At 50.8% G+C, this 19,232-nt stretch overlaps 9 protein-coding genes across 9 annotated transcripts; 2 read left to right on the top strand and 7 right to left on the bottom strand.

Annotated features, from left to right (window-relative positions):
* Positions 1 to 445: 445 nt before the first annotated feature.
* ASPBRDRAFT_126970 (CCDC47 family protein) lies at positions 446 to 1,994 on the bottom strand (the record flags this gene model as incomplete). Its single annotated transcript, XM_067617924.1, has 3 exons — positions 446 to 821; positions 914 to 1,772; positions 1,928 to 1,994. The coding sequence occupies 3 exons, from the start codon at positions 1,992 to 1,994 to the stop codon at positions 446 to 448; spliced, it is 1,302 nt and encodes a 433-aa protein (XP_067478104.1).
* Positions 1,995 to 2,603: 609 nt separating this feature from the next.
* On the bottom strand, positions 2,604 to 4,663 carry ASPBRDRAFT_593460 (uncharacterized protein). Its single transcript, XM_067628043.1, has 3 exons — positions 4,209 to 4,663; positions 2,724 to 4,137; positions 2,604 to 2,690 (listed from the first exon to the last, which is right to left on the bottom strand). Exons 1-2 carry the CDS (start codon positions 4,541 to 4,543, stop codon positions 2,784 to 2,786), a joined length of 1,689 nt encoding a protein of 562 aa, XP_067478103.1. The 5' UTR covers positions 4,544 to 4,663; the 3' UTR covers positions 2,604 to 2,690; positions 2,724 to 2,783.
* Positions 4,664 to 6,541: 1,878 nt separating this feature from the next.
* Positions 6,542 to 8,650, top strand: ASPBRDRAFT_127826 (uncharacterized protein; the record flags this gene model as incomplete). The annotated part of the gene is made up of 3 exons (XM_067618007.1): positions 6,542 to 7,783; positions 7,839 to 8,125; positions 8,197 to 8,650. 3 exons carry the CDS (start codon positions 6,542 to 6,544, stop codon positions 8,648 to 8,650), a joined length of 1,983 nt encoding a protein of 660 aa, XP_067478102.1.
* A 349-nt stretch (positions 8,651 to 8,999) lies between these two features.
* Positions 9,000 to 9,895, bottom strand: ASPBRDRAFT_127308 (chitin deacetylase; the record flags this gene model as incomplete). Its single annotated transcript, XM_067617959.1, has 3 exons — positions 9,000 to 9,052; positions 9,126 to 9,490; positions 9,582 to 9,895. The coding sequence occupies 3 exons, from the start codon at positions 9,893 to 9,895 to the stop codon at positions 9,000 to 9,002; spliced, it is 732 nt and encodes a 243-aa protein (XP_067478101.1).
* Positions 9,896 to 10,620: 725 nt separating this feature from the next.
* ASPBRDRAFT_196411 (uncharacterized protein) lies at positions 10,621 to 11,371 on the bottom strand (the record flags this gene model as incomplete). Its single annotated transcript, XM_067620989.1, has 3 exons — positions 10,621 to 10,826; positions 10,885 to 10,999; positions 11,051 to 11,371. 3 exons carry the CDS (start codon positions 11,369 to 11,371, stop codon positions 10,621 to 10,623), a joined length of 642 nt encoding a protein of 213 aa, XP_067478100.1.
* A 1,129-nt stretch (positions 11,372 to 12,500) lies between these two features.
* On the bottom strand, positions 12,501 to 13,623 carry ASPBRDRAFT_30635 (inositol-pentakisphosphate 2-kinase; the record flags this gene model as incomplete). Its single annotated transcript, XM_067622798.1, has 2 exons — positions 12,501 to 12,704; positions 12,769 to 13,623. 2 exons carry the CDS (start codon positions 13,621 to 13,623, stop codon positions 12,501 to 12,503), a joined length of 1,059 nt encoding a protein of 352 aa, XP_067478099.1.
* Positions 13,624 to 14,702: 1,079 nt separating this feature from the next.
* On the bottom strand, positions 14,703 to 15,372 carry ASPBRDRAFT_593403 (uncharacterized protein). The gene is made up of 2 exons (XM_067628039.1): positions 15,313 to 15,372; positions 14,703 to 15,230 (listed from the first exon to the last, which is right to left on the bottom strand). The coding sequence occupies exon 2, from the start codon at positions 15,203 to 15,205 to the stop codon at positions 14,762 to 14,764; it is 444 nt and encodes a 147-aa protein (XP_067478098.1). The 5' UTR covers positions 15,206 to 15,230; positions 15,313 to 15,372; the 3' UTR covers positions 14,703 to 14,761.
* Positions 15,373 to 16,060: 688 nt separating this feature from the next.
* ASPBRDRAFT_127219 (thiamine-binding protein) lies at positions 16,061 to 16,960 on the top strand (the record flags this gene model as incomplete). Its single annotated transcript, XM_067617952.1, has 4 exons — positions 16,061 to 16,126; positions 16,432 to 16,537; positions 16,647 to 16,749; positions 16,894 to 16,960. The coding sequence occupies 4 exons, from the start codon at positions 16,061 to 16,063 to the stop codon at positions 16,958 to 16,960; spliced, it is 342 nt and encodes a 113-aa protein (XP_067478097.1).
* Positions 16,961 to 16,991: 31 nt separating this feature from the next.
* ASPBRDRAFT_593412 (uncharacterized protein) lies at positions 16,992 to 18,803 on the bottom strand. The gene is made up of 3 exons (XM_067628040.1): positions 18,343 to 18,803; positions 18,113 to 18,288; positions 16,992 to 18,044 (listed from the first exon to the last, which is right to left on the bottom strand). The coding sequence occupies exons 1-3, from the start codon at positions 18,528 to 18,530 to the stop codon at positions 17,281 to 17,283; spliced, it is 1,128 nt and encodes a 375-aa protein (XP_067478096.1). The 5' UTR covers positions 18,531 to 18,803; the 3' UTR covers positions 16,992 to 17,280.
* Positions 18,804 to 19,232: the final 429 nt, after the last annotated feature.

Here is a 19,232-nt window from a genome sequence, read left to right as displayed (position 1 = left end):
CCTGGGGTTACCTATACCTCGAGCTATATACTGCTCAATCGTTCATAGGTATACAGGTCTGGAGATAAGAGTATCATAGACTGGAATGGCAACTACTAGGTCGCTCATACGAAGTAACCCCTCATACTACTACTACTAGTAGGCCTTCATGCCATCACGAGACATTAGTAGATCAATTAGAACAGCCAGTCAACACAGACTGACCCCATGGAATCATCCGTCCAACCAACCAAGCCCCACTCTATGTCATCCAAAAGAGAAAAAAGGAATTACGAATACATTGTACATGAAGATATACAACGAACGAACAGCACCACAACCACCACAACCAAACAAATCAGCAAGGCATCGATGACCGATGCCCACGCTTCACCCTTCATCCCTGTTCTCCAATCCACAGTTCGTTCAACAAAAGGAAAAAGAACAGAACAGAAAAGAACAGAGCTCACGCCCTCCGAGTACTCTTCTTCATCATCCGGCGGTGCTCCTTCTGTTGCTCACGCTCCAGGTACTTCTTCTGCTCATCCGCAGACATACCACGAAGGAGACGTTCCCGGTCCTCCTTCTTGACCTTCTCCGCGGCAAGTCTGCGCTCCTCGGCCTTCTCCTCCTCATCCGCACGACGCAGCTTCTTGATCTCCTCGTCGCGAGTGCTGCGGACCTTGCGCATCACTTCGGGCCGGAAGTGGGCGGCCCCAACGAGACGGTCGGCGAAGCGGAGGAACTGCGTGAATAGAGGCAGGGTGGTGTTGTAGCCTTCGGCGCTGCTGGGGAGAGTGACGGACAGTTCGATGCGCTTGCGGGGGGTGGTTTCCTCGATTCTGATTACACAGGTGTTTATTAGCACATGTGCATGGTTATGAGGTATATAGGTGAAAGGCTTAGGGAAGAGAAGGGAAGGGGTGAAACTCACTTCAAAGGCTTATCAACGGGCTGATCAGTAACAATCAAGTACTTGAAATCATTACCAGCCTTCTCAATGGCCTGGGCCAGCTCGTTCGTGAGCAAAGCATCGGTGATCTCCGCACTTTCCGTCATGACCGTAACCCACTGAGGCAACTTGTTGTTATCCCTCGTGAAAGTAATGCTCGCGTCATAGCGATCCTGGCGGAACTTCCGCATGTGGTTCTTGTGCACAACAGCCCAGATAAAACCATCATAGGTGGAGTTGTTCACCTTCAACGAAGACCGATCATTAGCCGGGAGCGGGACAACATCCTTCTCTTTTCCGTCGAACGTGTACGCCGTAGCCTCGTAGGTTTCCGTCGGGGGCGACCAGCTCTCAAAGAAGAAGCCCAGGACAGTCTCCGTCCAGAAAGTGACCGGGTTGTACCGTTTCGGGAGCTTAATGGCCACGTCCACGAACGCTACGTTCTGGCGACCGGTCGCGTAAGAGGCGAATTCCTGGGCAGAGCGTTCCTTGAGGAGGGACTCCGGGGTAGGTTGTCCTTCGCTGTTACTGCTGCTAAGGCCGTCGAAACCCACAACGGCAAATTCGCTTTGCAGGGCGGAGGTGTGGGCTTGCGCCCAGTCGCGCGCCTTGCGGCGGTTCTTGCGCGTACCCCAGAAGTGAAAGAGGATGATTAGGAGGATGATGGGCATCACAGTCGCCTCTTGCATGAAGTCTCGCGGCGAGGTCCGCTCCCATACCCGGTACCATTTGGTGTAGGGGACCGGGGTGACGCCTTGCGTGTTCAGGGCCGGGATGGATGAGGACCCGGCGACGAGGGAGGCCGGGGAGGGTTCCGGGGCTTCGACAAAGTCGGCGAAGTCTGCATTGGAGAGGTGGTTAGAAGAAGAAAAGAAAGTGACAATGAGGTAGGGTGGGAGTGTAACTGAAGGAAGTTTGGGGGAAGGGTTGGTTTTCCTGGGGTACAGAGCTCGAGGTAAAAGCTGGGGTTTGGGGTGTGCGTGCGTTGAGACTCACCATCGTCGACCTTGGCTGGGTTCGAAGGCTGGGAACCGCCAAAAACGTTCTTGAACAGGCCCGCCATGATGAAGAATGGGGAATTGGACGGACTGGGGAACGGACGGACAGGGGAACTGGCGACGTGGCGGAGGAAGGAAGAGAAGGAGAGGGAAGCGAACGGGCGTCAGGTTGAGTTAAATGGTTGACGTTCGTCGCAAACCGATCGGAGCCACGGTGGAGCCGACCGCTCAAGCGTCAAACCGCCAAAAGATAAGGAGAACGCCCAGATCGTGGGGATCTCGGAGGATTATGACTATTCCTTATTACGATTGTGATTGTTTAGTGAGAAAGTGCGTGATATCGCAATTGCATTAGACAAATATACAGTAGCATTGCTTGAAACTCTACAGAAATTCAGTCAGGCAAAACCAAACCCAGAGTTGCCAGTCATTCTTTTGACTCCTCCATCGATTGCGTGCTTCCAGCTTCCAGATCCCAAATCAATAAAAGAGAAAAATATCAGAAAAAGAATGAACAAAGGAGAGTAAAGTAGAAAATCACAGTCAAAGAGAGTCAGCGAGCGAAGTGGTATCCCTCAGAAACAGATCGCTCACGAAATCAAAAAAAATCACAAAAAAACACGCCAGATTCTTTTATGGGTACAGTCCAATCAATGTACAGAGTTCTAAAGCCCGCTTGAAAACAATTAAAACACAGTAGAGCACAGTCAGAATTAAATGCAGTGTCGTATCGGTCATAAAACGCTCCAGACTTGCTGGAGCTGGGAGGATTGCACTGGAATGAGCATCCTCGCCTGGGAGAAGAGAATGGGGGAAGATAAAAGAGTACAAAGACGCCCGCCAGGCCGTACTAGTCACTGACCGTACGCCGGAGGGGCATCATCATGGCTGAGACGATCCCAGAACGAACTGCACGAGTTGCCGGGAGTCAGTTTCTCCTCCCGCATGCGACGAGCGATTTCACCGGCCAGTCGTTCAACCAGCGCTTGGTCCACGATACTGGATGTCGGCTTGGTGTCGGAGAATGGGAGTGCCTTAGAAGGAAGCTGACGCGGTGCGCTTGCTGCTTCCTTTTCGCTCTCAGTTTGAGCAGCAACGTAAGGGTGTACAGCCACCCGCGGCGTAGCGTCCACATCAACCGCCGAACGATGGACCGGCTGAGCCGATGACTCCCCGGTCTCACGCAACATTTCTGTCGCAATATCACGGCGGGGGATCTGCCTAGAAATGCTCAGGCGGTGTCGTTCGGGAACGGTGGGAAGGTGGAGTTCACTGTCCGGGGACAATGGGGGAGTCACTGGGTCATCAGTCTGCTCGCTGACCACCGGCAAAGGTGCGGAGCAGATGGACGGTGCACTGGTCGTCTCGGTGTAGGTGCTTTCGCCGCTCACACTGGCGGCATCCTCAGTAGTCTTGGGACGACGCAGGTCCACCACGCGCTTCTTCCGCCTGCGAGCATTTGATTTCGAATGACGGCCCGCTCCCAGGCTCAGACCGTAGCTGCTGAAAGTATGGGTGTTCGTCGATGACCGAGTCTGTGAGGATACCATGCTGGCGGTATCTTGGAAGGACATTCCGCCGACCTGGGATTGGGTCCGGGAAAGTGCAGGGCTCAAGGGAGACATCACGCCACCCGAAACATCGCCCGAGTCAGAAGGCGAAGTCCATGCGCGGTACACCACTTCTTGAATGGACGGAGTGAATAGTGATAGCGTTCGCTGGGAGTCCGTAAGTGCGGCCAAGCGTAGCAGGTTCTTCTGCGAAAACAAGGAGTGCGTCTCGACCGAGGAATCCAACGACAGCGAAGCGATCTCCGATTCATCCAAAGCGTTGCCCTGAGCATCCACGGGATCCTGTGGAGGACTTGCCAAGGGATCTTGGCCAGGCCCTTCACCCGCGGTGTTGGTGGCGCGGGTTGCCATTTCCTCTCCAGCCCGGTATTCGGGAACCCATAATCGGAGAGACAGGCGATGAATGATGGCGGGTAACTCGTCCATGAACAAAACGCGAAGCTGGCCTTCTATTTCTCGCTGTAGGAAGTCGCGCACGAAGGGGATCGAGTCGAATGTCGACGACACTTTGAGTGACTCAAGGGGGTCATTTCGGAAGACGACTGTGATGCCTTTTTGCTTCGAAAAGACCAATATCACGAAGCCGGAAAGTTTGAAGTCGGAAAGGGTGATTTGAAGGGGAATAGTCAACGGAGTTCTGCAGTTGGAGGCGACTAAGTCAGCAAGGATGCGCTTGGCTGCGTTTTGAGATAATCCAATAACACATACGCTGCAGCGACCGGCAAGGGCGTCGCAAAAGACGGTCGGGTGAGAAGAAAGGTATTGAGCGGATTTGCTTGGACACGGGTCTTCAGGGTCAGAAAGGCGTCGCCGGTATAGGACATCTTAAAGATGCCTCGAAAGCGATCCTCGGCCAGGTCTCCGATTTCCAAGATCTCCAGCTCGGGCGGGATAGAGCCGAGATTGAGTTCGGTGACATGGATATCGTCCACGATTATCGGCGGTTTTGGCGATTTATTTAACGCGGCAGTGAGCAGCTCCTGGGCGCGAGTGTAGAAGCTCGCGTCCGCCATTAACGGCGACCAGTTGAAGTTGAACGCCATCTTGGGTCATTCAATGATGGGTGGGTTTTATTTCAGCGGAGGCGGCGACATGGGGAAAAATGCGAGAAAGGCGACGACAGGAAGCAAAGGGAGATCGAGACGTATTTGAGAATCGACGGAAGTGCGGAGGTATCGCCGTCCAAGGTGTAGAGAGAGTGTGTGTGTGGGTGGGTGAGAGTGAGAGAAGGAGAGGGGCGAAATGAAGGGTTGATGCGCCGATAAGCCGGAATGAAGGGAAAAGATGAAAAAGGGCGGCGGATGCAAAGAGAAAAAAGAAGGCGAGGAATCCCGAGCGTCCGGCCAGTCAGTCTTACGGTTTTGGTGGTTACGGCCCTGGGGTCCAGTGGTGTTGCGCTCGCGTGATCTACGCGGCGGCTCAGTCGGGTTCTTTCATGAAGGATCTCCCACTGTGCTAAGGATAATAAGTCATTTCGTACATGGTCTATTATTTGTATATGGAACTACAAGATTATCTTCAGCTTGTCAGCCACCGATATTCACGCCCAGAAGGATGCAAGTCTACTGTGATGGATCTTTCTGAGGGTACAGTGTAGAAATTGTAAAATTCTCCCAGGCGGCAGGAATAACGTCACCGCACAACGGGTAGGTAATGGTGGTAATACACTAGTAACCCGCTGCACCGGCAAAATTACAATAGCAGAAGAGCAGCAGCACAAAGCCCTCCCTACCAAATTAGTAACTCACAATAATAGCCTCGCCATCCATCTTTCTCTTTGGCTTACTTCCGATCTCCTCCGACTGCAAAGCCAACCATCAAAATTAACTGGTCGTCGCGCGTCATATGAGGCACCGATCGTCATGCTCCCCAGGCAGGAATACTATGGGTCCCATGGCAATCCTCTAACCCGTCGAGGTACATTCATAGTTACTTCTAGACTACAATGTATCGACTTAGCTCCTTCTTTTGCCCATCTCAAACACTCCTTTGTATCATTCTTCCCGTCCAGGCCGTCATCCTGGCAATTTCAATGACAGGCCTGTGCTGAACTGACGGGCCAGAAGCAGTGGAAGTCTGTGCCGATCCACCCGTCCCTTTTCCACCTCCAGAGTCCATACTCTATTTACGGAGTACGGGGTACATCTCCGGAGCAGTCTAGTCCATGTTTCTCCTATGACTCCTGTTTGATTAACGAGTCTTCTGGAAAACTAGGTGTATGCATGTCAATAACACTCCATGGTCTAGCTAGTATCTACTCCTTACCAGCAATGCGATCGTTAGTCTGCTACCGTTTTGGGAGCCAAACATTGCGCTAGATATTCCCAATCTGGCAGGTGACTGGCCGCAAAAGTCTCTGGCAGGTCAAACCACGGAAAGCCTCCGATACACGAGCTTGCCGAGGCCTTTCTTTCCTTTTTCCTTCCGGCCATTCCAGCTCGGAACCTTACCATCACCAATTCATAGTTAACCCCTCAACAAGCACCGGTCCAGCGCAAGCTCGGGATGATCTAGTCGGAGATTTATCTGCTGGGGCCTCGTCTTCTAGTTTCCAGCTACGTCTCCCCTTGGGCTTTGTACTACCCATTCGAGACTGGGTACCATCAGTACTTATATTTCCAGAGTACATCATCGTCATTTGACGCTGGGGTAGAGAAACACTATAACACGATTGGCTTGATACACCAGAAAATCATACAGAAGCACTCTTCGAAATGTTAACAGAAGATGTTATTCAAATAGTACTCCGTAGAAGACTGATACTCCGTCTAAGCTTCCTTTCCTACAAAGTATGAACAATCAAAACGGCAGTGACGACTTACTTACATAAGCAACACTTACCCCAGCAACCAAGCCACTATCCCAGTTTAGGAAAGGCATCAATAGCCCCGGTAAGCTTCAGTGGCCTCCACTGAATCTCGCAACAGCAGCAGCTCTTCTCAATCTTGGGCACATTCTTCAACACATGCGGGCGCTAGGCTCATTGAGCCACTAGGACCAACTCTATCAGCATCACTCGACCCTCACATTACCACATCATCATGCTATCCCCATCTTCGCCTGTTGTCGCGGCCGACAACACAACCCCTGGGCAATGGATATCGAAACCAGCGACCCGGACACGCACAAACGCGCAGAGAAAGGTGTACGGGAAACGAAGAGCGGATGCGCCCAGGGCAGTGTTTGAGCAGCGAAGTCCGGCCAAGGATTTGGAAAAGGAGGCAAAAAAAGCGGTTCAGGGTGCCGTGGAGGGGCTCAGAGAGAAGCTGGCTGAGGTTACGATAGAGGAGACTGTGCCCCAAGAGTCGGAACCCGAGCAGCCTCAGGAAAACGAAGTGGAGGTGGAAGAATTGGACGAAAAGACCATTCACCCTGACGAGACTGAACAAGAACAACCTACGCCGGAAGCGACATCCGCCCCCGTGTCTGAACCGCAAGACGAGCCGTCCCCATCGGAACGGTTATCACCAAACCGCAACCCTAAAGAAAGCACAAAATATGAGACAATGGTCGAAGTGAGAATCAGCCCGAAGGTGTCGGTTGAGAGACCTCGAAGACGCAAGCAAGCTACTGAAGGAACCACAGAGAGCGGGCGGCGAGCAGCAAAAAAGGACAAGCCAGCACCGCGACTATCCTCTGGATGCGTCACAGACGAGAAGGCAAATGCCTACGTTCGACCAATTCTGAACGAAGCGTTATCCCCGGTGGCCGCTCAGAGCGTACAAAAGTTTGGATCATGGGCGGCCCGGGCAGGCAACTTATTGGAGGTGGTGAAGATTGCAGAGGGCTCCTACGGAGAAGTCTATAAACTGCGTCTACGGGAAGAGCTGTGCAAAAAGGAGATGTCCAAGTCAAAACTTGCGCGCTTAAAGGCGTACGGGGATGGCGTGTTCAAGGTGGTCCCTCTGCGTGCTCAGAGCGGCCCTGGTTCGAAAAAGTTCACGAGCATCGAGGAAATCGTCTCCGAAGTGAAGATGCTCAAGTATCTGGATCCAATTCCAGGGTTTGCTCGCTTTCGGGAGATCCACGTGGTCCAGGGTCGTTTCCCAGAGAATTTCCAAATAGCGTGGGACTACTACAAGAAGACCAAGGACGACTGTCTGAACCCGAACCCGTCTAGTAAACGGGCCTATCCCGACTCACAACTATGGGCCATCATTGAAATGGACGATGCTGGCTGCGAGCTGGAGAAGTTCTCCTGGTCATCAATCTTCCAAATCTACGACATCTTCTGGGGGGTCGCAATGGCCCTAGCGCGAGCGGAAGAATACGCATTATTTGAGGTACGCAGCCGTAATGCGTTCACTCATTGACAGCTCATAACTAACATCACCTTAGCACCGAGATCTCCATCTTGGGAATGTCTGCATACGAAGCACGCGCCCCGAAGGCCGCATGGATCCACCGACCGATCACGAAATCATCAGCCAGTCATTCACAAGTGGCTTTGGACTCAGCACCCTAGAAACCACCATCATCGACTACTCCCTCTCCCGCGCAGAGTTGCGCATGGGCGAAGAAGCAGAGCTCGTCGAGGTCGCCTCCTCGGATCTAGACAAGAAACAAATCTTCGACGCCATCGGTCGCGACGAAGACGAGATCATGCTACGGGATACCTACCGATAGTCCGTACCCTTATCATCAAGCCCCAAAAATCCCCAGCACTCTATCCAGCCTAGCTAACAACACCCCACAGCATGCGCGCCGAAGTGTACCACGGCGAACCTCTCAAGACCGAAAGATCCCCCGATATTCCAGGCATCTGGGCCGAATACGCCCCACGAACCAATCTCGTCTGGCTCGTATTCCTGCTCAAGTCCCTTCTCAAGAATAGAAAGAGCGAGTCAGCACCTACTACTACTACACCAGCTCGACAGCCTCTTGCGCCATGCTCGCCTAATAAGGGCCTGAAAAAGCAGGGAGTAGCGAAATCTCCGCTGGAGAAGAGACAGCAGCTGGAATACAAGCCAAGAGTTACGGCTGCGACACAGGAATATATCTTTCAGTTGAAGAAGACGCTAGAGGATCGGTTACAGGCTGTTCTGGAGTTACTGGATTTGGAGAGTGGGCATGATGATATGTGTTGTGCGGCGGATTTGGTGGCGTATGCGATTGATACGCAGTGGTTGGATGAGAAGGATTTCTTTTGAGGGCATATTATTGCTGCTGTATACCATTTGCATTGCATTGCGGGTGTTGGAGTTGTGGTGGAGGATATTCATTTGCATTATGGTATAGATAAATGGCTGGGGCGTTTAGAGGGTTGATTATGTTACAGGGATATACATATGTACCACTATTATATGATTCATGGTTTACACGGTTAGTAGTAACTATTACGGACTCGAACTCATACTAGTAGTTACTAGTAGTAATACGAGTAAGTCGTGCAAAGAATTGGACTTAGCAGCAGTACTACTACTCGCATAGTGTAAAATATATAAATTCTCACACTTCCGCACTGCACCACAACACTCCTCCCACAACCACTGCAGTAATCTAACGATACCAAAAATCCATCGGCTCCCCCAAGCAATCTGCGACTGTCGTAGCTAGTAGTAAAATAATTACCATCAGCGTGATGATCACTCCCACACTTTGAGTAAACTTCGGGGAAAAACCTACCAACCAACCCCCTCCTCCTACTCTCCTCCAACATAACCCTCGTCAAAGTAAACACCGTCTGCGCATGCGTATCATGCGCCAACACCACCGTGCCCCCAGCCTGCACCCCTTCTACAAACTTCTTCACACTCTCCCCAATCAACCACGGCGTGTTATTCTCAAAGTCCTTTGTATCCACACTCGCCCCAATGACATGGTATCCGAGGTCCGTCATCAATGCGAGGATCCTCCCATCCACGGCTAAGAAGGGCGGGCGCATATAGGTCGGGACTTGACCGATGAAGGTCCGGAATAGAGACTCGAGGGTGTTCATTTCGTTGATTATGGTGGGGTTGTCGAGGGCGGGGAGAAAGGAGTGGCCGAATCTAGGTAGTTATAGTACGTATGTAAATATGTAACATTCAAAACTCATGGGATGGTCCAATTTGATGGAGATGGGGGTTGAGGGGAACTTACGTGTGAGAGGCTATTTGGTGCCCTTCGTTGTAGATGCGTTGCAAAATGGGAGCATTCTCCTGGAGTCGGTAGCCGTTCACGAAGAAGGTTGAGCGTGCGCCATATTCGCTGAGGAGGTCGAGGAGGGCTGGGGTGAAGGTTGAGGGGCCGTCGTCGAAGGTTAGGGCGATGGTGTTGGGGACGGTGCAGTGGGTGATTAGCATGCCGTAGGGGACCGCTGAGGAGATGGCGGTTTCGTTGATGGGGTGGCTGTAGCAATGAGGGAGGAGGGAGAGGATGGTGAGAATGAGGGTGGTTGCTAGGAGCTTGGTCATGGTGTATGAATAGTATAAGAATGGATGAACGACTGAGGCTGGGTATAAATATCGAGAGGGATTGGGATGTAGAATAGAAGTAGGACTGAGAGGATATGATCAGATTAGGAGGATTGTTTGCTTCCAGGACTTCATATTGTGTGCTTTGCTTGCTATAACTATACAGTATTAGGAAGGAATAGATGTCGTGCTTGGTGGAGGAAGGCCCAGGAGGGTATCTGAGATGGGAAGGTGTGGCGTCTTTTTTTCCTGGATTGGTGTATTTTGCTGGGTCTATAAGATACTAGTGAGTATATGGATAGGCTGTAGCTTCGACATTAGCTCGTCTATCATTTATAGAGATGGGGTGGAGGTGGTCATTTGAGTACAATATATTCGAACATGCCAGCCAGTGCAGGTTTGAGAATCGACTCCGATGTCGTCCACGCTGATAAGCCCGAGAATTGCAACTTCCATTGACGTCAGCTGTACAGGCGTATCAAATCACGCCTCGCATTGATTCATCGAACCATCGATGCGATGCAGTACGCACATGCTACCGGCTCATCCTGAGCATGGCTTCAGGTTGATGATGGTGCTCTGGACAGATTTAGACCTTTCGAAGCAATTACACTGCGTTTATCCATTTAAGATGCTGGATTGCTGTTGTGCGAATCTATAAACCATCTAACCATCTAATCTAATAGACGCAAAGCGAAACAACCAAGCCAACGCCAGCTAGCAAATTACAACTTGCCATAAACCTTCACCCTCTCCTCGACAGGCTTCTTCGCCTTCTCCTGACCCTCCACCTCGGGACTACCGAACACCAATTGAGAGATGAGCCGCCAGTCAGTAGGAATATCCCACTGCTTGGCCACAGCAGAATCGATAAGCGGGTTATAATGCTGCAAGTTGGCGCCGAAGCCAAGAGATTCAAGACCGATCCACACTGCACCCATTAGCATTGCCATTCCAAGTCAAAAACAGTCCAGGGAGCAAAGACATACAGAAGTACTGATGCATAGCATTGGTATGGTGCGCCCAAGGCTCAAACTGGTCCTTGTAGGCAGGGAACTTCTCCTGGAAGGGCTTGATGTGCGCGGGGTCTTCATAGAAGAGGATCTAAACACTAATTAGCACAACATCCGATGAATCCGATACATTATCACTTACAGTCCCCATGCCATTCTTCATACCCTGCAACTTCGGCTGCGTCTGATTCTTCCACGTCTCCTCAGGGAGAGTCCCCTCTTTAACGCGGGCCTGGAACAAATCCATGGTGATATCCCACAGGCGCTCATGCTCCTTATGCAGCAGAACAATCAATCTCGTCGACTGGGTATTGAACGCACTAGGAACGTTCAAAATAGCCTGATTGACGAGCTCCTCGATCTTCGAGTCCGGCACGGGACTATTCCTCCCGAGCTTGTAAATGGAATGGCGACCCTTGGCCAAGTCCACGAGCGCATCAGAACTCGGCATCTGAGAAGGCATCTTCACCGAACCAGTTGAAGAAAAAGGCCTAATCGCAGCAGCAGCAGCAGTAGTAGTCACGAAAGCCGAAGTCGCAGGGGTATTAACAGCAATATTACCCCGTAACCCAGACAATAATGAAGAGGAACGGAAAGCCCGACGAACAAGAACCCGAGGGACAGACATGATATATGTACAATCCGTCGCAGCAAAGAGACTAATATTCTCAGTAAAAACCAATAATGCGAGTCCCGCTAAACAAATTCCGATCAACCCAAGGAGATGTAACCGCATGATCAACAACAACGCCTTTCTGCCTCCGTTATAAGCATCCGCGGAGGAAGACGCGAGGCCCGGTGCGGAATTACGGATGAAACGCTTATTAATGGGGTTGTCTTTGGCCTTCCAGAGATGACTACTTGATTACTTGCTGATTTGGAACCTGGGCTGTCCTTGTTTAACTTCAAAGGGAAAAGACTTCCCCCGTGCTGGAGAAAGCTTGATGTCAATCGTGGAGTTCTATTACTTTTGATTATTGCATTTATTTCTTCTTTCTTTCTGTGGGCTTCGAGGTCGGTCGGCGAATTGGCCGCCGTTCGGGGTATTCGGCCGGATATGCCGATGCTTTGGGCGAGTGACGTCATTTACCTGGTGGCATAGTTACTTATGGTGTAGTCAGTTAATAGAAGAGACAATGATAGAAATAAAGAGACAGACTGCTATAGATTGGAAACAAAGTATGGAATACTGCGTCAATGTATACATTATTCAATAAAACCATAGAGTAAGAGGAGATCCCCTAATGTACAAAATCAAGCCAGAACCACGACCGAAAGCGAAAAAGAGATGCATCAAATTGGTAGCAAGACGTATCACTGACCCTCCCTACCCCGGTGAATATGCGAGAGACACAACAATGCAGCAAAATTGCCAGCCGAACATTAATATGCGAGTAAGAAACATGATATCGAAAAGCACGATGAAATGAAGAAAGAGAAAGGCCGTCAATCATTACCGGGAGACACCCATTATGTGGCCCGCCTGGTGCATACCTCAATAGGGTGCTGTGATCCCCTAATCATCGCAGATGCTATTGCAGATGGTAGCTGTAAGACGCAGAAGAAAGTTCAAGACAAGTCACAATGAGACCCTATATCAAGGACTGCGAATGCGCCCGGGGACTCTGCTGAGCACACTCGCTTTCCGATACGTTGTTCTTGGCCCCTGCGTACCAGTCCTCCACAATCAATTGGTGCTCCAGGTCCAGCCAGTACTTGGCTTTCCCGCCAGCCCCGGTTTTGAGGTCCAAATCCCCCAGCCTGATCTCCACACGCCCGGAATCGTCGCGTGGCATCTATGCTGATGTTAGCGGACACGTGGCGCGCCGGCGAAAACCAGAAACCTATGGAGGTACGTACCCTGATGAACATCGTACAGTCTCGCAGTGTCATCGCCAGCGACTTTTCGCGCGAAGTTGGCGGTGGACCGTAGAGCCCCACATCCTGTAAGGCTTTCTGATGTGTCAGGAGCCTCTGCAGCGTCCCATTTCGATAAAGTACCTTTGCCAGCCGTGCCTGGTCTTTGCATCCCTTGACAAACTGGGCGGCACGGAGGACATTGTCGAATCGGTCAGATACCAGGTCGAGGGGGCAGAAGGATTGTTCTTCCGCCAATCCTTTCTTGCGCGCCTTTTGGTTCTTCATATCGCGGAGTGCGCAAGTTCGGCATCTCCGCGAATTAGGTGGCGCAGATGGGGACTGGAGTAGCCATTTAGGTTTCAACTCTGAGAGCGTCGTCCCCGGAAGATTGAAGGTAGTCATGTCTGTTATGAGTAGCCCAAACGGCTCCACCGTAGAGAGGTACACCCCCTGGCGCCGTTTTGGACGCTGGCCGCTTCGCTCTGCTGCCTGTAGCTGTTCATTGCATCCCTGAACAAGCCCCCTGGGGAGATAAACGAGCTCCTGATCAACAAGCTCTTCTGGTTTGAAAAGCGGACGAATGCATCGGTCAAAATTGCGTGCAATCTCCTGGTACGAAATGCCTGCGCTCGTATCCTTCCGGAGCCGGAGCAATTTCCCCCTAAACATGGCAGGCACTTGGAATGTACCCATTGTGCTAGGTGGTGAGTTGGAAACTGTCACAGAGAGGTCATTCCGTCGATCAACGTCCATCTCTGCTGGAGAGAGAATTCGGTAGATGACATTGGCGCCGCCTTCCGCGAGGTAAACGAGCCGAGTTCCTACTGGGAACTCCAGTACGTTGGGCTTTGTCATTGGTCAGGTAAGTGGAAGACGAACAATGACGATGATGGGCGACTGGGAGAAAAACCATGACAAATGCCACAGGCAAATGTCCTCAAGAATGCCTACAGCCCTGGTTAATATAGTAGCAAACGGTCTAGCTCCGTGGTATGCGCGCAACGTGATGTATAGAGTCACGTGGGCTTGGTTTAGTCCCGCAAGGAAAAAGTCCGAGGCGCAGTAGGCAAGAATTCAGCGCAGTTGAAAAGGGAACATGCAGCTTTTTCATGTACGCAGATGCAAATCACTTAAAATGGACACTGGGCCTTCCAGGGGGATGGATAAGCGTCCAGCACAGCGCGAGCCTGAACGTGGAGAGAGGGGAGTAGCTGATCTAAAATACTAGTTCCACAGTCGGGCGAATCTTGTCTCTTCAGCTGTCTCTCCCCCCCAAGTATTCACGCTTTTTTTGCAAGTACGGAGCCTCGTTACAATCGGCCAATTGGCTCTCAGCGGATGAGAGAATAAGCTGTTCGATCAAATCGAACGGGCTGTGTCCGCTCTTCTCAGGTGATCGATCTTGGTAAATTAAAGCCTACTCGATCACCCGCACGGCGAGTGATGAGCTCAGGGATTTGGGAGGAAAATCCCCCAACCCGATTGCGTCTAGTGGAAACCGTCGCTAGATCTGGGAAGGGCGAGCCTTGTGCAGGGATTAGGTCGTCGCAGCCCCGTGGCGCTTGGCCGTGCGAGCGTTAGGCGGATTCCATGCCAATCATATCACGGCGCGCAGATTTATCTCGAAGAGCCTGGGTATTGTCACCACACCGCGCATCTGACGCTTCAAGCGACACGAGCAGCGAACCAATACTGCGACAAGATAAGAAAGTCTTCGGAATATGGGGGGAAAGTAACGAGTAGTGGTTACCCTCCGAAGCGAGATCCAGGTGAGCGCTTTAAACGCAAGGCGTCGGGCACGCAGACGTCGACAGAGCCCGGGTCGCTGGATGCTGCACGGCGACGAGAAGAGGCGGTCAGAAACGTGGACAGCTGAGCAGACGCTGGTTGGAGGTTGAGTGTGAGGGAAGTACAAGGTAGTAGTAGTAGAGTTGACTGAGCGTCACGGAATCTGCTAAATTATGCGAGCGATACTGCCGTAGTCGCTAGTGAACTATCGGGACAAACTAATGAAGCGCACTGGGAAGACAAAACGGTCGGACCAGCAGGGCTGCGTCACACCCGGTCGGGATGGGCTGCTCAGAAAGAAGAATCCGCCAACTGAAAGCGGAGAAAATGACCTCAGTCGGTAATGGAATTGAATCAAGGAGGGTGAGAGAAGCCAGTAAAGATAGAAGATTAGCCACGATGCAAGAAGAAGTTCGATGAATCTAGGTTGGTTCGTTAATGCGAATTTGGTTCCAGAGGGGCGGACCGAAGAATTGCAGATGACAGACGACCCAAGCAAGGGTCCAGTGCGATTCGAAGGCGAAGAAGTTCTTCTTCCCTTCCCGTGTTTTTGTTTTATCCTGCCAGAGCCTCGAGCACCTTCTTTGTACTTCTCTGCAGGCCATTGTTGGCTCACTATGTCCTCTTGCCAGTGGTGTTCCCCTCTCATAGGAACCGAGTGGGACAATTATTGACTATTTCGAACCACAGGAGAAAAAGAGCAAGGAACAGAAGAGGGTCACTAAAGGAAAATTGGACAAACGATTCGCTAATCACCTTAACTAGCATCTGCCCCAGGATCGTTAGATCCAGATCCATCTTCCCACACCCACCGCAGTAGTCTAGTCAATAGTGAGTCGGCCCAAATTTAGTACAAACCGGCCATGATGCTGCTGGAGAAGCTGGAATCCGGGGAAGGAAGTGTAGAAAAAAGCAAACTTGCATTGTAAGGAGCACCAATTCCTGCCGGTCGGATTCCGCCATGGTAAAGTTGGTTGAGATATGAGACCTCACAAACCGATCGTCATCCACAGCAACCCATTGTGCCCACGATATGTCTTCCATCTTGCCGTTGGTGATGTGTTGTCCGCGGAAACGTACAGATCCTCGACTGGGGAGTCCACTTTTTGCCTGCCAGCCTGCCAGTTTTCCTCAGAGAGCGGGTGGGATTATATTCCACCATAGAGAAGCGAGTAATGAATAGTCCCGATCACCATTGATTATACTCCGTAAGCTAGTAGTAGTTAGCAGTAGTAGTCAATGCGCGCATCTCCTGATAGTTAGTTCGAGTGGTGTAATGGGGCAGTCAGACTGTAATTGAAGTCACGATTGATTGCCCCTCCGCCGTTAAGGCCCCGCGCTTGGGATGAACTCCTCCTTCTGATCCGCGAAAAAGTGGCTGGCTGCTTCCACTTGTCAATCCATTCCATATCCTCCAGTAGAATTTCATTCTCGCGCAATCAGATCACAATTCTACTTGAATTAGTTTACTATCTTACTCCAATCTGGTTCTGCACAAACAAACATGGCCGAGACATCCTCATCCATCCCGACTCCCCCGCACTGCACCGCCGATTTCTGCTTGATCCCAGTGGGTGATTCCCTATTCAGCCCCCAACTTTACCTATCTTGCTATTTAGTCATTTAGCATCATGCTGTCTGACTATCTCTGTATTTCACCCATGCAATCAATAAATACCCGGTGGAGTGATGAGAAGTGACGTGACACATTCATTCATTCCCATCTCGTCCCAGCGGTCAATCAATCCATCAATCAATCAATCATCCCACATGCATGCATACATACATACCACCGGGATCCATCACCCCACGAACCATGTAGCAATCTTGATTTTTACTTTGCTAAACTCCGCTAAGAAAAGAATTTTTTGATAGATCGGCACTTCATCTCCCTCCGTGTCCGCCCAAATCGCCGATGTTCAGCGCCTTATTGAGAAATCCGGCCTGAAATACGTCATGCATTCAGCGGGGACTACCCTCGGTATGTATACCTACCACTATTGGAATTTATTTTCCGATATTCAGTACTAGTTACTTCGCGTGCGCATGTGTATTCTTGGTTGGCTGATGGGGACTTACTACTATGATAGAGGGCCCTTGGGATAGAGTTCATCAGGTTATTGGTCAGGCGCATACGATTCTTCATCAGCAGGGTATTGTGAGGATTCAGACGGATATTCGGGTTGGTTCCAGGTGTGTATAGTTATTTGTCTTTCTTTTTGGCTTGTTTGCTTGTTTGGTTTGATGTTGTGCGGGTTCTTCTTTCTTCTTCTTATCTACTTGCTTGGGTGGGGAGCTGGTACACAGGCTAAGTTGATTAACTCTTCTTCCCTACAGAACCGACAAGGAGCAGTCTTTTGAGGATAAAGTGAACAAGGTTCGTGAGTTGTTGAAAAATGACTGAGCAAGGGACCAAAATGTGCAGTTGTACCTTTTTTTACATGATGCTATCGCTTATGGACATGGTGAAACGGTCAGATCAGTTAGGTACACTGTGCAACGAAAATATGATAACCATCCAAACGCCAACCTGATACCCCCCTATTTATAGCAAAAGGAATGTCGTGAGGCTCGTCCAAACTTTGAAACCCAGCGCTGATGTTGCAACTGTAAATATGTGGAATAGATGCAAATGACCATGTACGAAACAGGCTAGTAATCCAAAAAATGAAGAGAGGAAGGACAGTTGAATAAATCACGAAGTATGAGGGCACAGTGGTCAGCTTACACGGCAATACCGCCGCCCAGCAAGCTTCCCCAATCTCCCCCAGCCCAAATCCACTCCCCCATGCTGGGATTCGATCCATCTTTGGCTTTCTGGACGACTTCGACGAGTCCCTTGAAAACGTTGGAGTAAGTGGAGGCCGAGCTTGTGACGCTGACCGAGGTCAGGTTCTTCCGTCCGGTAGCGTTGGTGACATTGTTCAAACTGTCCACGGTATTGATGGCGGGACCCTTGTCGAAGAAGTCGACCAGAATGAAAGTAGGCTGACGGCCGTTGTATTCCTTCTTGCATTTGGTTGCTGTATCTCCCAGGTTTCCGGTCCCTCCGGAGGCCGCATTGGTGGTCGAAACGTAGCTGACATTGGGATACTCAATGTCCAGCGTCTCTTGGTAGAGGAAATGGTTCATGAATGGGAGGCGGTTGGAAGACAAGGCGGCGGAGAGCTCGTTCTTAACGGTCGAAGGACGATCGGGCTCACAGGAAAAGTTGGAAGCGGAGGTTACGTCGTAGTTGTTCTCCCAGATAAAAGTGAACTCGTCCATCAGATACGGTGCGACGGTGTTGCTGGAAGCGTCCAGAGACGCCACGAATGTCATCAACCGGGTACCATTGTTGATCAATTCCTGCAATGTTGGCCACGAGCTCGGCGCGGAGGTTTGGGAGGTAGGAGTGTAAGTGTAGTTGGTGAGATTAGCCGTTTCGAATTGCGAGTGCAGATCAGAAGCTGTTGCATCGTCTGAGTTGACCAGCAACACAGTCACAACTGCAGTTTGACAGAAGATGTCAGTTCTTGATTCTCCCCGAAGCAATTGCAGTCTGTCACCAACGTACCATCATTAGGGTTGGAGTCCAACCAGCTTTTGATAGCCGACAGCCATGTGCTCAACAGTCCTGCATCTAAATAATCGCAACTAGAATGGCATAGACGCCACTGTGAGTTCGACTTGTGGACCTGAGCTGTGACAAGACGGACACCAGCATCGAGCTGGAGGGTAGTGTTGTAGTATCTGTGACGGGGTCAACCAACCGTATTGACGTTCTGCTTTCCTGATCCAACTTACTGGTCTCCAAAGGTAGAGTAATCTGTCGAGGCGTCTCGTAGAAATGGACTGTCGTGTGCGCCCAGGTGAGTGATCTCTCCGTAAGACTTAGAACACAAGTCTGGGGAATTGTTGCATGCAGTGGATCGCGGTCGTACAGCTGTCGCCGCTGCGAAGGGAAGGAGCGCTAGAACGCCTAGTCCTAGCATACTGATTGCGCGTTCTGTAAGGGTGGAAGAAGAGATCGATCGTTCAAATGCTATATAAGACGGGAGGACACATGCAAAAATAATTATTGTTTGCGAAAGTCCAAGCAACAAGGAATACAACAGAATGCGCGTATATCAAGAAAAGGGGGGATTATCAATCCTTCTACTTGAATCAAGGGTTTGATTTAATTGATGTGCCAGATGAGTGAGAATTATTGTTTCAGTAGAAAACGAGGGGTGAGAGAGAGAGGGAGAGGAAAGAATCAGACACAGTAAGCATCCAGCATTCGGGCCATAAAAGATGTGGATGATGCAGGCAGGCAGGCAGAGCAATAATCAATAATAAACCCCACCCGTTGAAAGCAAAGAGTGAATTGTTGCAGAGACTGTGGACTACCAAGACGCACTACATGACTTCCCAAAGCCTGAACCACGGCAACAACCGCGCCATTTGGCTTGGATCACCCTTACGGGTCATGAGAAAGTTAGAGGGCAGTGTTGATCTGCCAGTGACGGTGGGCCAGTATGGAACAAGGCTTTAGGGGAGATGGAGTCTGGCCGCGTTGCCTGTCGGCCTATTCTTAGGAACAACTGCTCCTGTTTTGCATTTTGGCTGACGGGGCCACGCCATTGCCCGTGGCGAAGCCCGCCCGTGTTTGTCTGGTTTGTTGTGTGGCCGCGTTGCCCCGGTTGCTTCACGTG

Source organism: Aspergillus brasiliensis (assembly GCF_001889945.1).
Source record: "Aspergillus brasiliensis CBS 101740 unplaced genomic scaffold ASPBRscaffold_7, whole genome shotgun sequence".
NCBI lineage: Eukaryota > Fungi > Ascomycota > Eurotiomycetes > Eurotiales > Aspergillaceae > Aspergillus > Aspergillus brasiliensis.
This window is presented reverse-complemented; position numbering and strand designations above follow the sequence as displayed.